General features: G+C 35.6%; 1 protein-coding gene across 16 annotated transcripts in view; it reads right to left on the bottom strand.

The window, feature by feature from the left end:
* Positions 1 to 18,475, bottom strand: part of Pkp4 (plakophilin 4) — a 243,636-nt gene that overhangs the window by 85,994 nt on the left and 139,167 nt on the right. Inside the window, exon 1 of one of the 16 annotated variants that reach the window (XM_074070851.1) lies at positions 14,317 to 14,500. The exons of the other annotated variants lie outside the window; for them this stretch is intronic. Coding sequence (XP_073926952.1) covers positions 14,317 to 14,432 — 116 coding nt within the window. The 5' untranslated portion in view covers positions 14,433 to 14,500. Of the gene's footprint in view, positions 1 to 14,316; positions 14,501 to 18,475 lie in introns of those variants that run through there. 16 annotated transcript variants of the gene reach the window in all.

Genomic DNA, 18,475 nt, shown 5'->3' with positions numbered 1-18,475 from the left:
CTTTTGTGTGTGTGTTATATCTTTGACTCTGAAAATGTTACATGCCTATAATTTGAAGTACGGTAGGCATAACAAATGAGACAGGGCAACGGGTCTCTTTTCATAATTATTTATTTGACCTGAGAGTGATATGAAGATTACCAAAAGGAAAAAACCAGCATTAGAGTTAAAAACAATGTGATTCTTAAAATGATACAGCAGCTTCTGTGCTGTGTATCATGTGTAACAGGACATGAGCCTAGGGTTGCCTTCCACCAGCAGATATGGATTTAGAGTGCTCCATCTCCACTCCAAACCCAACTATAGGTGTGAACAACAGAGTGAGCAAGCAAGATAGCTACTGAGAAGGCAGATCTGTTACTTCATGGATTGTAGTAAAGGTCAAAGACCTAGAGTCTGGCTGCAGTATTTCTCTTTCAATAACAATTTACTTGAAAAACATGGGTATGCTCTCAGAATGAGCTTTCAAATGTTAGTATTTAAAAATTCATGAGCAAAGTGTGGTACCAAAGTGTAGTCTTGGTTTTCACTGGCTGCTAGCAAGTTGAGTAAAATGTGTGACTATCCACAGTGATGAACATTTTTGTCTCATTCCTACTTCTATTTTTGTTTTCATCTAGAAAATAAATTTTTCATTCTATCTTTTCTCATGCTACTCTATCATATATTTAGACAGCTCTTTTAAGAGCTGTCTAAAACATATTCCAGGAAAAGGTAAGATATAAATAATATAATGATCAGTCTCCTAAAGAGAAAATTATTTATTTGATACTCCATGAAAATATTTAAAGAACAGGAAATATACTGAGTAAACTTCACAGGGCTATAGGTAAAAACATTTCAAAAGATGTTAAGTATTCTTTGACAAAAGCATTTTGTTCTAGTGCTTTGACTCTATGAATAAAAGATTTAAAAGACCATATGGGAAGGGGAAGATCAAAGAGGATGCAGTATTAGACGAAAATGAGACAAATAGTTCCCTCTGGCATCCCCAGAAATTACACAGGAAGCATGACTTCTGCTGAGCATGACTCCACAACAGGTGTCCTGACAAGATGAAGCAGACATCAGAATAGAAGAGTTTCTAACATCTCAGCTGACATTTGAAAGAGTGAAAGCAACTGAAATGAAAAGAGTAAAATGGTGAAACATAACACTAGACTCTCTTCCTAAGCATTCTGCATTGACTAAGGGCACTGTTCAGGCACAGGGTCAACTTGGAGATAGCTAGGTTATTAGAAATTACCTGTGTTTCCTGTGTGCAAAACACTATTGTATTCCTTACTTCTATTCTTCTATTCTTGTCCTCCAAAGGACAAGAAATGGGGAATTAAAAAAAAAAGATAGAGCTCACATAAAAATACTTTAAAGAAATGAATAAAACAATTTAAATCTTATCATTTTGCATAAAGCTGGCAGTGGAAAAGAGTAGGAAAGGTTCCTATTTTCCTGTTTATGCTGCATAAGGTTGAGGAGAGCATTAATGCAGGACAAAGCTGCACAGACGTATAGTAAGAGACACAGTGGCATCCAACACTCTTCAAATTCATAATTATAAATAGTTTTGTTTAGGATGCAGACAATTTTATTTTGCATATTATTTAGGATTTAAAATGCTTTGAAAAGTCTGTGTAAAAATTTATTGTTTCAAAAAGAATTCTAGGCCTAAAGTTTGGATTAAACATCTCTTCCCCTGATCATTTATCTAGTTTAGATATTGCAAGCAAATGATTGAGCCAGGCATGGTGGTACATACCTGTAATTCCAGCACTTGGGAGGCTGAGGTAGGAAGAAAGCAAGTTTGAGGTCAGAATGACCTACATAATGTGACCTTGTTTTTAAAAATAAATAAATTTTTTAAATGGTGGTGGTGGGGGTGGCGTAGATACTGGTGGCTCGCACATGCCTGTAATCCTAGCTACTTGGAAGGCAGAGATCAGGAGAATCCTGTTTTGATGGCAGCATGGGAAAGTAGTTCACAAGACCCTATCTTAAAAATACCCAACTGACAAAGGGCTGGTGGAGGGGCTTTAAGTGGTGGAGCATCTGCCCAGCAAGTACGAGACCCTGTGTTCAAACCCCAGTGATGTGGTGGAAAAAAAAAAGACAAATGATTTATTCCCATTTAATTCTTTGCTATTTGTGTAATGATACTATCAAATTTAGTGTGTTTAAAGAATGATATTCACTTTCTGCCCATTGATTAGCCAGAGTAAGAACTTACTTTTAATTTTTATGAAGCGTGAAGTTTCTTTAATTTCTCAGAGAAATTTTATTCCAATTATGAAGTAAAAAGGAAGGATGTAATATATAAATTTCTTAAATTTCTGCTTTTTGAAAAAAACCTAAATTTTAATGTGACAGCATTTTCAGCTCTTGATGTTTTAATGCTGAAGGAGGAATGACTTCACAGGTGGGATCATGAGTAACTGTCTGTGAAATGAACAGACCCATGAGGAAACAGAAAATATCCAGCAAAAGCATAAACTATGTCTTATGTAGCAAGACATCTGGAACCTAGGAAAGTAGTTTTAGAATGTTTTAAATCCCTCCTGAAAACTCTGGTAGATCCTGAATTTGTGCCACATCCCCATATTCACCCTGCCTCTTCCCTATTTACCTAACTAGTACAACCTACCTACCACATAAATATGCAGGGGAACAAAAAAGGAAAAAGTCCATGAGACAATGAGAAGGAATGATAGTAATGTTAGGATCAAGGGAAAGTCTCATAAAATAGATCTTTTCAAAACAGCAATCTTGAAACATAGAGTGTGACCCATAAACATCACTCAGTGGAAAACAGGTACCGTCCATGGTCTCCACAGTAGACAATAAGGTTGGTCAAGATTGTTTTATATTTCCAGCTTTCATATCCATCATTCGTTCTCTGAGAAATATGAATTCAAAAAGCAACAAGAGTCTGTAACAGGAAAGAGGAAGTGGCTGACCACTTAATCTTTCCCCCCTTTCCTTCCCTCCCCATTTGTTATCATAATGAGTCATATTATTGATAGGAAAAGTCATTATAGAGGATGTGGAACACATGGTGTGAATTCGTAATCTATATACAATGAAAAACTGAAGCTAATAAATGGGCTTGGTTTAAACTTTTGAAAAGAATATCCATCAGAGTTTTAAGAAATATAACCATACTATTTTATAAAAAGGAAATAAATTGTGGTTCATTTAAAAAAATGTAATTTTGTCAGAAAAATAGAAGCTGAACTGCCTGATGTTTTAAAAACTTTTTATTATGCAACATTTAAAAAGAAAACAATATAAAATAGTGTAATGGAGCTCCAAGCATTTATTACCCAGCTTCAACAAAAAAGTGAACATGTGATAAAACCTATTTAATCTGTATGTCCATCCACAAACCAATGTCACCTGTGATACTGATTAGTCTGTCTCTAAAAATCTTTTTATGTATGTTTCATCCTCCCCTTACTTTCTTTTTGAGATGATTTCATTTGCCCTAAAAAATTCCTGATGGCCTGAATCTAACTAATGCATCATACAGTGTCACCTAACATGTTCCTCTGTTTCCTGTATTTCCCATAAATTTATATCCTGAGGCTTGAGCAATTCTTGGCAAAAATATATCACAGGTGATGATAGGCATTTTCCATTGCATCCCAGTAAGAAAGCCTAAGTTTCTGGCATTTTCCTTTTTGTGATTTCAACATGAGATAATCAATGGATTCAGGAACTATCAGCCTCACCTGTTTACGTAAAACTTTTCACCACCCTTTCAGCAGCCATTGATAACCTTTCACAGAAGATTTTAACGTCTAGACTTATTCTTAATGTACAAGTCTATTCAACAGTATAATTTCTGTCTTTGTATTTATGTTCACAAAAATACTATTAAAAATAAACTGACAAGTATTTTGCTAATGCTACCCAGATAATAGATACACATCTATATTTTGTGCTTCTTAAGCACCAGTTCTTGTATTATGGTTGGTGAGTTTAATTTTCTCTCTGGCCTAAACAGCTTCATTATTGATAACATAATTAAAGCTTGGGGTAGATCAACCTGTAATTGACTTCAATTGGCAAAGATCATAGAATCCTAAATTAATTGGCTACAATGTTTTTCTCAAAAAAAAAAAAAAGAGAAAAACCAGAAAAGAAAAAGAAAAAAGGTCTAGAAGAAATACCCCTTACACTTCTTAAAGATATTCGTCCTTGGATTATAAGGACTTCATTAATACAAACCGAATGTTCTACTGAAACAATGATGGTTAAAATAATGTATTTCTTAGCTGGAAAATTTATAGCTTACAGGGTTTTCTTTTATTCAGCTTTAGTGTTTTTCTCCCCTACTTAATGGTGACACAACACTACAGTAGAAATGTCTAGGCAAAAACAGATTAGATTGACTTGTTATTAAATAGATTGTGAAGCCTCAGGGAAGATAGCTACAATAATAATTCAGACACTACCAAGTCTGGCAAACTTGTCAGGCTTTTTTTCTTCTCCCTAGGCAGACATGCCATGTTCATTTTTATGGAACTTGATTAACTGCTAAAAATGCATTAATGGATGGCTCTCAATTTCACATAGATAATCATATTTTCAATTTCCTTTTCCATATATTACTGGATTAGAGCTGTATTCAGTAGTTCTCTAAAGGGTTAAGGAAACACCTCTTCACACACATTACTTTTTCTGCTCTTAACCTGCTGAATATAATGAGAATGCAAATTTAACACTAACCTTCTTCTACTTCATCATGAGGACTAAAGTGATTAAAGGAAGGAATGGTAAACTTTTCCCTCTAAAATAATTAACCATAGAAAGCACATCAGTGGTGATCAGCTTTTTAAATTTTTCAGAATCTTTGAATTAATATTTATATGACTACTGGTATCATATTAGTGTTTAACTAGCAATAGAAATAGAAGCCACTGCAGAGCTTCCAGATGGAAGAGACAAAATAGTGGTAGGAGGAGAGGCTAGGGGCTAGGGGGCTAATGGCTGTCTGTATAGGCACCATAGTTATCTGTTTGGATTGTGTGTCCTTGGAGTGGCAAAGTGGCAAGAGGAGGTCTATAAGCAGTAAGAGGATAATGAGTATAAATATCTCCTGATACGACAATGCTGTCATAGGTGCTCAGTGGTTATTGTTAACTTTCTTATCGTGTATTTATAAAGAAACATTTTTATCTAAGGACATGATAATCAAAGATACCAAGGTCAGGCCTTCTGGGACAGAATCAGGAGAGCCAATGTAACCTGATCAACACAGAATTTTTCACAAAATATGCATAAATTTTATGCTGCTATGAATTCAGTGTCAATGGCTTAATGACAGACTGATTCCTGGTGCTAGAAAAGAGTATTTCTAAGCCACTGTATTTTATTTATTATGAGTGAATTTAAGAAAGATATCATAAATATTTGCAGAAAAGTAAATGCAGAAGTCATTAAGGAAATGTGAAAATAGGAAGTAATTTAGCATCATTAAACTGCAGGTCTGGATAATGTAGGAGCCATATTTATATAACATACATGTTGCTTTCTTCTTCATACCTATCATGATACTAAATGATTCATATTCTAAAAAAGATTGATATGGTATACTTTGTGCTATGATATAGTAGCAACTATGCTATTTTAAGAACTATATTCCAAAGTTACTTTATCTTTCAATAAAACTAGTAATAGAACCAAAAGGAATAGGCGAATTGCTTATTAGAAAAATGAGCAATGACTATGAATAGAAGAGGAAATTCAAATGAATCATAGCCCATAAAATGATACTCAACTCCACTAGTAATGAAGAAAATGCAAAGTAAAGTGAAATAAAATGAGATGGGCAAAAAATAAAAGAGTCTGCCTAATATTAAATGCTGGGGTTACAAAAGGTAGGAAGAGAGAGGAGGTAAGAGGGACCTAGAACTTTTTCACACAACTGCTCAAGAGGTTGAACAGAGAGGCTACTTCAGAAAGAAATTTAGAAAAATTGAAAATATGCATTTAATATGATATAATCATCCCACTTCTAATAATACATTCTTCAGAATCTTACATATATAAATCAAGAGATGTTTTTAAGAACTTCATTGTTAAAATAGATAGAACTAGAGGACATGATTTAAAAAGTAATGTAAGTCAGTCAAAGTAAGGCAAATACCTCATGTTTTCAATTAAATGTAGAAATTAAAAATTTTATCTCAAAGAAGAAAATACAGTATTTAAGAGCACTGCTGCAGCTTTTTAAAAAAAAAACACTTTTATTAGTATATGAACTGTTGCAGCTTTGATATATCAAACATAATTACAAATTCCTGTAAAGCTACAATTCTTTTTCAAGAACTATCTTGAAATATCCTATTCAGCCTTCATTAGTATTTAACATACTTTAACAATATGTACACATGATTTAAAAAAAAACCTAAAAATTGAGTGGGGGCTAGAATATAATTTTTGTTTTGATTCAATAATTCATCACTGTTACATAATTTAAGATTAGTAATTATAGAATGTGAACTATGAGAAATTGTAAGAAATGAAATAATGTTATTCTAATTAAAATGATTCTTTAAAAGATAATTAAATAATGGCATGGCGCATATATTTTAGATGCACGGCCCTCTCAATTTTAATAAGTATTTTTGTCTTCATTAATTAGAAAAATTAAAATAGCTGGGCTGCCTCTGTATTTAACAAAATGTACTACAACGTCTCACAGTAATTTGAAACTTTGATGTGAACTATAGACTTGATCTTTTTTGTAGTTCCCCCCAATCACATTATCTACTTACCATTTAAAAATGCTTGGGTAGCTGATTCACTTTGGGATAAAATGCTTTTTTTTTTAATATAATAATGCTCTAGGTTCATAAAAGATTCTATTCCTCACGAAAGGTTTTGGTTTAAAATCCAAATTTTACAGATCACATTCTTAGGTGAAAATAAGGTAGTCTAAAGGAATACTGTTTGGATTACTTTGGGCTCACATGTCCTTCAGAGTCCTAGTTACACAAGTTAAAATCAAATGTGTAAAAGTAGTTGTCACTTGGATGTGTGTGCCCCAGATGAAACTAGATGATAGTTGGAATGGTAATGAGAAGTAGTAATTAAAAATGCCTTCTGGGAAAACTGTGCTTAGCAAACTGCTCCAGATAAATGAATGCTGTAGAGCTGCAGGTCAGCCAGACTCATTTTCTATCTTTCAGATGTGGGACTCTTTACTGTGTTTATACAGAAGTTCTATCATAAAAATTCAGTGTTACTAAATTTGCTCACAAGAGCATCCAACAGTAAATGTTCACCATGGAGATCCCAAAGATGATTTCTGATAATTACATTTATATTAAATAGTTTATTCTTTATTTAGTCTGAATTAGAAATGAAGTCAGGGAATTTTTATTTGTTTGACCATTAAGAGAGTCACTAGTGACCAAATATAACACTGCATATGGAAATTATCGGGATGAGCATACCTACTATGTATTTAAAAGTAAATCACACACTACTCACAAAACAATGTACAAGGACTTACCACAGCAGAGAGCAAAGACAAGAAAGAGGACCAGCCTAAGTGAGCAGTAAGAGGAGGGGCGTGTAGGCCAAAAGGAATCTCAGTTGTGCTTTCCAAACTTCAGAGACTGCCTGGAGCAAAAGTCTTGGGATTCTTCCCCTCCTAAAACCTTAGATAAAGCAGCGCTCTTGACAATAGCCAAAGATGAATGATAAAGAAAATTGATACTCATACAATGGAGTAATATTTGGAAACAAAAATGCATGCTACTACATGGATGAATCTTGAGACTACCATGTTAAGTGAAAGTAGTCAGATACAAAGAACCCATGTTATACAGTACCATATATAAGAAATGACCAGACAAGAAAAATCCAGAGAAAGAAAGTAGTGTGTTCCCAGCCTTTAGGGGAGGGGAAGAATAATCTGGGAATATTTAAGGGCAGAGAGTTTCTTTTTGGGATGATGTAAACATCCTAGAATTAGGTAGTGATGATATTTGCACAACTCTATGAATATGCTTAAAAACACTGAATTGTATACTTCAAAGATGGTATGAATTTTAAGGTATATGAAATACATCTTGTTAAAAGTATCACTTAATTTAAAAAAAACTCAGGTTTGGGCTGGTGACAGCACTAACGATCAAACTGTATCAAACATCTTCCTGAAGTGGTAAAATTAAATAAGCAATAAACTGTCAAGGGACATTCATTTAATCTTTTCAAAGACTTTATTTTAAAAAGAATGTATTATTTGAAGTTTATTTCACAATGACTTAAAAATAGTCACTGAAGAAAGAAATATCTGAACCATGAAAGTCTTTTCTGCCATTTTTAGTCCTAAATCATTTTTGGAATTTTTAGTGGTATAAATGGAAGCCTGATGGGCACTAGCAGATGACTCTATGAAGCGTTAAAAGAAAAAAAAAAAAAAAAAAAAAAACCAAAAAAACCTGAATGGCATGGGAAATCAAATTGTTTTCATTAAAAAAATGTAACAGTTTTTTTTCTTAAGCAGTGATAAGACTATTTAAGATTATATGACCTTTTTTGAAGCCATAAAGAATTATATTTTAGTAGAGGGCTTTAAAGTAACTGAAAAGGGAAAGATTATCTTGCGGACATTGTGAGGTTACTAATTTCAACACTGGCACCCATTTTCCCACTCATTCAGTTCATATGGACAGGATTTTTCTCTGTGTTTAGAGTAGCTTCAAAATACGAGCAGCAGCCGGTTAAAAGACAATGTGAACGAACCACCTCCAAACAGGAAAATCAAATTTTAAAATAATGTACACAAGTCAAAGTGAAAAATTAAAACTGTGTTGTCACTAATATGTTCAATAATTATTAAAAGGTTTACTTTTTAAGTATCTTTTTTATTTCAATATAAATGAAAACCTAGTACTTTATCTTAAGTGAAAACAATGAAAGAACATAAAGAAATGAAACATAATGAAAAGAACATAATGAGAGAAAGAAACAAACATTATTTTTCGCCATCAAAAACTTAAGTCTTGCTCTGGCTGAGTGTAAGACATGTGGTGCCAGAGCTCCCTATTTAGGACAAAGGTGGGCATGAACACCAGCTACATCCCTAAACCCAATGCACAGCCCAGAGTACATATGTATGTACAACTAATGGCGAGTCTCTGCAAGATGAATTATCAGAGGCTACCAAGCCTTGCTCTAAAAGGGTGGAAGACACCTGACACCAAGATCTCTCTCCAAGAGAAAAGTTACCTGCCAAAACACACTGCCCAGCCCAGTATATATATGTATGTGACAAGAACGAATGAAACATAAAACCTGAAGCCTAGACAGAAAAGGGGAAAACTCCTTGTGGACAAGCTGGAGCTACCACTGGATCCCCTATGCAGGGCAAGGCATGGACAACAAGAGTGGGAATATACAGCAGAATGTTCCCTGACCACTAGCTGTACCCTTAGAAACTTCCACTTCCTTCACCAAGCTGCTACTTCCCATACCTAGAACCAATGCCTCCCCACCAGAACCCTCGCAGTGGGATATAGTTGCCCCATGCTCAGAGAAGCCTGGGCCCTAGAATTGCTGCTATTTCACAGGACCTATCTGACCTCATTCCACCCACTGGCCCTGGTCCAGAGCCTTAACCACCCATGGAACACTGTATCCAGGGATACCCACAGGGGACTCTGAGGCAATCCTAGGCTCAGAGTGAATAGGTAAGTAAATACAGCAAGATAACCACAGACAGAATGCTGAGGGCCAAAGACTAGAGGAGAACATCCATAGCACTGATGAAGTCCATCTGGCATATACGCTGCTCCTTAACACAGAGCAAATACTAACTCCTATTTTTTCTATTTCTATTTTATAAAGTTTTCTATTGAAAATTTAATTCCAGCTCCCTTTTCTGTTTTGGTCATTAGAAAAATTCTTGTATCATTCTTTTGCAATCCCTGATTATAGTGTCTTTTCTGTAATTATTATACTCCCTCACTCTATTATTGCATTTATCTTCACCCCACAAACTTTATCCCCTTTGCCTCCATCTTCCTTCCTCAACTTTCCTTTCCTCATCCACCCTCATTTTTACTTCTCAATTTTGAAATCCAATACCTATAATATTTTTTTTCTAAATTGCTAGCATACCATATAAGAACCCTAATCTCTTTCATATATAAGTTATTGGGGGTACAGATGACCTCTCCAATTGTTTTTTTAGTTCATGCAAACACTTGGTTTGTTTTTTAATTGATGAATGTTATTGCTGAGTTGTACCTCCAGACCAGTGGCAAGAAACAGCACTTTAACTGTGCCACTACCCAGTCCTGGCAGAACATTGATAATATTTCAACTGAAAGACTCAGATGAACAAATCCCAATGCAGAAACAAAAGAAATGTGAAAAAAAAAGTGAAAATGACACCTTAAAAAAAAAAAAAGTCAATTCCACAATAAAGGATTTAAGTGAAGTAGATGAAATTTCAAATACTGAAGTCAGGGATGGAAGCATGGCTCATGTGGTGAAGTACCACCTAGCAAGCACAAGGCCTTGAGTTCAAATCCCAGTATGGATAAAAAAATAACCAAATTCAAAAGAGTGATCAACAAAACAGAGGACACATATAAATACCTTGGTGAATTCAAAAAGAATATAAGTAGCTAAATGAATTCAAAGAGGATACAAATAAACAGCTGACTAAAAAAATAAGGAAAATAATGCAAGGAATATAAGGGGAATATCAACAAAGATAAAGAAATCTTAGAGAAATATCAAATTGAAACTCCAGAAATGAAAAGTGATATAAAGTCAAATAAAAAAATCAATTGAAAGACTTCAGTAGACTGGATCAAATGAAAGACAGAACATCAAAATCAGAGGAAGATAAAGAAAAAAATAAAAACATATGAATACATCATGCAAGACTTCTGGGACAACATTAAAAGACTGGACCTACAAAACATGGGCACAGAAACAGAAGAGGTATAGAGTAAAGGCATAGAAAGCATATCCAATAAAGTAATACCAAAAACCTTCTCAAATATGGAGAAAAAAGTATAGGCACAGGAGGCTTTTAGGACACCAATCAGACAAGACCAGAAAACAACCTCTCTAAGGTATCTCATAGTTAAAACATTAAGTATACAGAACAAGGAAAGAGTATTGAAAGCAATAAGTCACCTATCTAAAGACAAACCTATTAGAATAAGAACAGGTTTCTCAACAGAAATTTTTAAAGCAAGGAAGGCATGAAACGATGTACTTCAAGCCCTGAAAGAAAATAACTGCCATCCTAAATTACTGTACCTACAAAAACTATTCTTCATATATGGAGAAATAAAAACTTTCCAAAATCAAAAACAAAAACTAATGTAAAAGCAATTCATGACCAGTAAACCAGGGCTTCAAAAGATACTTACAGAAATCCTAAGAGGAATGAACCAAGATGGAAAATTGCTCATAGACTCCACAAAACTAGTGGCACCAAGGGTAGTTGATCTGGCTATTTTGCTAAGAAAAAATGGGGGGGGGGCCCGATATATAGACAGATCGTATCTTTAATGACCAACTTCTTAATAAACCTTTTAAAGTGTAAACCTGCCCCAGGTTTAAGAGTGCTGCAAGGAACCTGCTGTACCACCACCACTTAAATTTTGTTGGTGGGTATTCAACTTTTTTTTTTTTTTTAATCTTTTTTCCTGGACCAGAGTAGCAACCAGTCCATAAGAACCACTCAAAGTGCTAAAAACAAACATACAGGGCTGTGTGCCTTGCAGGACCCTGGGGAGTTGTGGACTATGGAGAATGGAAACAATTACCAACTTGCCCATACCACGGACAGGGTCCTACAAAACATTAAGGTGAGCTTAGCACTTTCAGTCCTAAGGGATATGCATAGACTACTCAACATGCGAGATGCTTTGTGCTTCTCTCCAGGAGAAAGCTTTTGGCCTAATAAACTAAGTGAAATATTCCACCGTGCCTGGTAGAGAAGGGGTACCATGGCTCGAAGCTCAGCCAGTATGTCTCTATACAAAAGAAGGCAGTGAGGGCGCACATTGACCAAGCCTGAACCAAGATTGTGGGAAATACTAAGTCATTCAACCACCTCTGAGAAGCCTAGTAGAGCTCAACCTGATTGCCAAGCCCTCCCCTTCCCCCCCCCCCCCCCCCGCCCCTGCCCCCGCCTCCCGCAGAGCTTTTGACCAAATAGCCTGAGCTGAAACTCCCAGACTTGCTGGGTGGGCACAAGTAAAATGAGAAGGCCAAACCACACTGAACAATGAAGAAACAAATAACGAAGGGCAGGAATGTAGAACAGGTCATGTTAAGGAGACGGCATTAGCAGGAGGGGAAGGGTAAATGAAGAGGGTAAAGGAGGGTAAATATGGTTATATATTTTCTACACATGTATGAGTATGGAACACTGAAGCCATTTTAAGGACAGAGAGGAGAAAGAGGGAGAACAATGACAGGGATGAACCCAACTGGGGTCATCACTAGATGAAAAGATGAGCGAGTAGGGAATAATCAAACACTACAAAAAGGCAGGAATTACTAAACACCTTTCAAAACTAACTGAAAGTTAGTGGTCTCAATTCTCCAAAACAGGTGGTACAGTGAGCCATAGTAACAAAAACAGAACAAAACAGATACAAACTAAAAACAAACAGAAAATAGCAACAAAAACAAAACAAAGCAAAAAACCAGACATACAGACCAATGGAACAGAAGATCCAGAAATAAGACCATGTAGCTACAGCCATCTGATTTTTGAGAAAGGAACAAAAACATTTCGAGGAAAAGACAACCTCTTTAACAATGAGTTTTGGGAAAACTAGTTATCAACGTGAAGAAGACTGAAACTAGACCCCTCTCTGAATCTGTATAAAAATTAACTAAAAATGGACCAAAGATCTAAATGTAAGAACTGGAACTACTAGAGGAAGACATAGGGAAAACCCTTGAAGACAGAAGGCATAGGTAAGGTTTTTCTGAGTAGGACCCCAATTACTCAAGAAATAAGAATAATTATTAACAAATAGGACTGCATCAAATTAAAAAGCTTCTGCACACCAAGGGTAACAATTACTAGAATCAAAAGAAAAACTACAGAATTAGAGAAAATCTTTTCCACTTGTTCATTGGATTAAAGATTAATCTCCAGAATATACAAAGAGCTCCAAAAAGTAACAGCAAAGAAAAAAATTCAAATAGTAAATGGGCAAATAAACTACACAAACAGTTCTCAGAAGTATGAATGGCTAATAAGTACATGAAGAAATGTTCCACATCTTTAAGCCATAAAGGAAATGCAAATAAAAACAACAGTGAGATTCCATCTCATCACAGTCAGAATCAAAAGAAAACAACAATAATTTTGGGAGAGGATGTGGGTTTGTGATGGGGAGAATTCTTATATACTGTTAGTAGGGATGAAAGTTAGTACAACCACTATGGAAATCACTATGGAGATCCCTCAAGATACTAAAACTACACTACCATATGATCCTACCATATCACTCCTGGGCAAATATTTGAAGAAATCTAAGCGAGTGTGGACAGAAATACCTGCACGTCCATATTTATTGCAGTACTATCCATAATAGCTCAGCTATGGAATCAGCCTAGGTACTGATCAACTGATGGATAATGAAAAGGTGGTATATATACGTATTGGAATATTATTCAGCCATAAATAAGAATGAAATTTTGTTTTCAGTAAAACGGGTCAAACTGGAAATCATTCTGTTAAGCAAAATAAGCTAGACTGGGAAAGACAAATATCACATGTTCTCTCTCACATGTGGAATTTAGACCTTAAAAACTGAATGATGGGAGTGCAAAAGACTGTTTAGGGGTGGAACTGGAGGGAGGAGGGAGAGCAAAAAGAAGTAAAAATGATTAAAGTACTATATAAGCATCTATGAAAAAATAATAATGGAACCTGGTAAATACTGTTTGGAAAACGGGGGAATAAGATAAGAATAATAGAGGGGATGAATTTGACCAAAGAATACTGTATGCCTGTATGGAAATGTCACAATGAAACCCCTTTGTACAATTAATATGTGCTAATAAAATAAAAATATCTAAAAGTAACTGAGAAAAAAGAATAGAAACTAATAGAAATTTCTGGGTAATGTAAGATTTCAGATCTCTGCCAGAAACTGTTCTGAAATTTGCACTAAGAATTCTAAGACGATCATATTTACATTTACTCAAATTTCCATTCTAAGTATGTTTTTATAGCTTTTTATAGTTTTGTTACTCAACAGGATGAACAAGTAATGTAACTTCTTTGCTTGAATGAAATTTGAACACAGGCCTTACCTAGTACACTTGAAGGCTGAATTTACCTTGCAGTAATTTCCCCTACCGAAGTCTTCACCTGTTGTAGACCGCTGATGGAAATCTGTAGTAATTTTTATCTGCTGCCAAATTCCCATCCCTGTGCCTCAAGCCATTGTTTCCTTGGGAATTTCTCTGGCAAATGGGAGCCATTAACGGAATGGGCCTGGCACATCAAAATGGAACTTCAGAAACAAAAAGTTACTGGGAATTACTTTAAAGAAAACATTTGGAGAAAGCAATATACTATACTTTCAAAAGAAGAGTATTCCACTTCTGAAGGCCCGTAAAAATTTCCTCTATGTTAATTGTGCCAGTATTCACACAACTTTATATCAAAAGTGTTAGTCCAAAATCAAAAACCATGATACAAAGGGATGGGTTTTTACTATAATTTATACATCAATAAACCAGATTTGAAAATACAGTAGTTATCTCTGAGTGGCAGAATCATGGAATCTCTTTATTCTTTCTTCTCCTTTAAAAGTTGATGATCATTAGTTAACTCCACAGTCAACAGAATACAGACTGAGAATATGGTCTTGGCCATCCATTTCCCCATCCCCTTGAGAGCAAAGGAGGAAAGTCCCAGGGTGAGCAGATGGGCACAGAGTCCAGGTAGGCTTTTCCTGTCAATTTATCTAGTTAAATCAAACTCAACGAAGGTGAAACAATACCCCACTGATGATGTTCCAAGTATAACAAGACCAAATCCCCTGTTCATCAAAATTTGGATTTGAAGGCTGTTGCCTAGCCCATGGGAAAACTGAGGTTTAGAGGGCACACTTCCCTGTATGGTTGATGTGTTGTGAGATTTTCCTTAGGTGAGCTGTAAACTGCAGCATTCCCTGGGAGTGATTTCTTTGCTAAAGCATATGCACCATATGCCTGGTGACCTGCAACACAGGACATCTCACATCTCAGCACTCACAGTCATCCATGACCCTCTCAAAGGCCCTGCAGACAGCATATACTCACGGCGGGCGGCTTGCTTAGTGAACCTGAAATTGACCTATCTATATCTGTTAAGCATTATCCTGGGCCAAGCTAGATGTCAGAATTGGTCCCCTGGAGGACGACTTTTAGCTAAAGTGCTACTCCATCCATTTATATTTCATTTAGCAATGAGAATACCCCTATAAGCCTGTTTTTGTAGTTTATTGGCAAGAGACCACAAAGACACTACTTGCTTCAAACAGTGGTTTCTTAAGGGGGCCACACAGAAAAACAATTTAAGTCTCAGCCCCAGAAAAGAGGCAGGGGAGTCCTCTTAAGCAACCTGATTTGTTTTTATCTTATAGACACTTAAATCACAAAGTTCATTAGTGTTTGTCTCTTTAGCATGGGTACTAGGATGCAAGAGCAAAAATGGCTCCCCACCTTAACAAATACTTGGCATGTGATGACATACATTTTTGTACCATTTAAATCTCAACTTCTTTTTTTTTTCCCTTTTTCTTTTATTATTCATATGTGCATACAAGGCTTGGTTCATTTCTCCCCCCTGCCCCCACCCCCTCCCTTACCACCCACTCCGCCCCCTCCCTCTCCACCCCAATACCCAGCAGAAACTATTTTGCCCTTATTTCTAATTTTGTTGTAGAGAGAGTATAAGCAATAATAGGAAGGAACAAGGGTTTTTGCTGGTTAAATCTCAACTTCTTATTTTTCTAAATTTTATCTTCCCTTTCTCATGATTCCCTCACTCTACTTTTAGTTTTTTATTTTGAAATGATTTTAAATACTTTTAGGTAATGTGAAATATTAAATACATAGATGACCACAGTGTACTTATCCCCAGGGTTTCCAAGGGTCTAGTGATGATTTTTGGCTTGATACATCATTTTTGGATATAGAACCATAAATTCCAGATTAAGGACCATTATAATATATTAATATTGCTTGCCTTTTAATGCTTTTTATTACAGAAAATAAAACAAATGGAAAATCATATAAGAAATGAGGTTTTTACTGCCGTGTTTAGAAGACAACTATTTCTAAAGAGTCATTAATAGAAAAACTAAGCAATTTCATTCTAATGTTTTTCAAAGTTGTCAATAATGTATAATGCAAGTCAATAGTAAGAGCAAGGAAAGTGAACTGCTCATGGTCAGAGGCAATCATTTGGGGGAAATGGGATGTCATTCCATTGCCTCCTTGTTTATTCACAGGGTGAGGACAATAACGCCAAAATTTGTGGACAACTAAAAGGTCAATGAAAATATGCTTTTTATTATTTTCCTTTGAATCATTAATAGCAACTTTGGAGAAGGAAAAATAAGAAAATTATGCAGACAACCTTCTGCTTTGAAAAAAATCCTAACCAAATAATATGAAGGATAACTGGTTATAAATTCCCCATTTTGCTGACTAAATTCACTTCATATAAGAATGAACATAATCTAATAGGAAGCTTCAAGGTCATAAGCAGCATTCCCACTTTTAATTTCTTTTGAACAAATAAAAAATGGCTGACCAGAAAGGGAACCTGGGGTCTAGAGTTAATTTCTATTTATATCTTTATATTGTGGTTCCTAACATACAGTTAGAGGAGCTGGAAGACACAAGGGGAGAAGGGTTTTCTCAAGTGACACAATAAAATCCCTTTGTTCATACACTATTTTCTAACGGCTTCTTGCCAGTATGTAGAACTGATAGTCATGAAGCAGGGCAACTATCTCAATTGTCTTCTTAGGGCCATTGAAAAGCATCCTAAAGGTGTGAAGAGGGCAAACAGGAGAAAGGGTAGATAATATTGATACCAAGAGCATAACCTATTGACAAAGAATTCTCTGATGAGATTGAAACCTACTGGCCTTCATTAAGTTTTAGTATCTACTCAATGACCTGCTAAGCATTATGCCAGCGCTGAGGGAGTAGCACATCAGAGGTGAGCTGAAACAGGCACAGAAATAGTTACGAGATTTCATTTGAAGAGATGGCTTTCCTCGAGGATCTTGGGAAAGGCTGTAAGGAAGGATTAGCATTTGGTTGAGTCATGAAGCACACATGGGAATCTGACATGGCATGGGAGTAGGGTAAATCAAGTAGATCAAATACCATTCCAACTAGACTTCACTGTATGAAGAAACCTGCCCTTCCATAATAGATTCCTGTTTGGTTATCTGGCCTCTCTTCATTCTGTTTTATACACAGCACTATCAGGAAAGGAAAACTCCCTCCAATAATAATCGCCATCACCAATAACACCTTTCTATAGGCCTCCTTTACAGACCTAACGAAGTTCTCCATAACCAAACGCCAGCTTTACCTTTTTAACCTCATACCTAAGACCCAGCAACAAGCGAGGTATAACACAAGACAGTGAAACCAGGTATAAAGCACAAAAAATTATCACTCTTACCCACAATATATATTTTTATAGACTTCTAACTGAACTATATAACCTTAAAATTATTAAGTATAGAAAATAATTTAGCAATCATGCATATACTAACTATCTCCTCACTTAACAGATATGAATATCTTGTCATGTTGGCTCCAGATGGTTCTCTTACATGTTTGGTCAAAGCCCAATTCCTATTATCTTCCTCCTTCCTTCCTTTGTACAGGTATTACTATCTTAAATTGGTGCCACTTCAAACAAAAATCTTCTTGGTAGTACGACGGGGTTGAACTCAAGGCCTTATGCTTGCTAGGCAGGTGCTTTACCACATGAGCCACTCTGTCAGCCCTCCAAAATGGTTCTTTATGTTTTTAGAGCACACACATTCACAGATAAACATCTCTATGTATTGTTAAATATTATATAGTATTACTGTGTATATTTTAAAAATGGTTATATTGATATCTTTCTGTATTTCTTCCTTTGCAACTTGTGATTTTTCAATCAAAAGACTGCTTTGAAAACATGTCCATGTTGATACATGTAAATCTAGTTACTTCATTTTAACCATTCTAGAGTTTACTTTCAGTTAATTTCCTATACGTGCCTTTCAGAATGTCATCCAAGGTATATGGAGTTTGAAATGAGTCTCTCTCTTTTTTTTTTTTCCTATTTTGGTGGTACTGCAGTTTGAACTCAAGGGCTTCACCAGGCTAGTTTTGGACCATGATCCTCCTATCTACTGAATGGCTGGGATTATAAGCATGAGCCACCATGCCTGTTTCAAAACATAAT

Source organism: Castor canadensis, chromosome 4 (assembly GCF_047511655.1).
Source record: "Castor canadensis chromosome 4, mCasCan1.hap1v2, whole genome shotgun sequence".
In the NCBI taxonomy this organism is placed as follows: Eukaryota; Metazoa; Chordata; class Mammalia; order Rodentia; family Castoridae; genus Castor; species Castor canadensis.
This window is presented reverse-complemented; position numbering and strand designations above follow the sequence as displayed.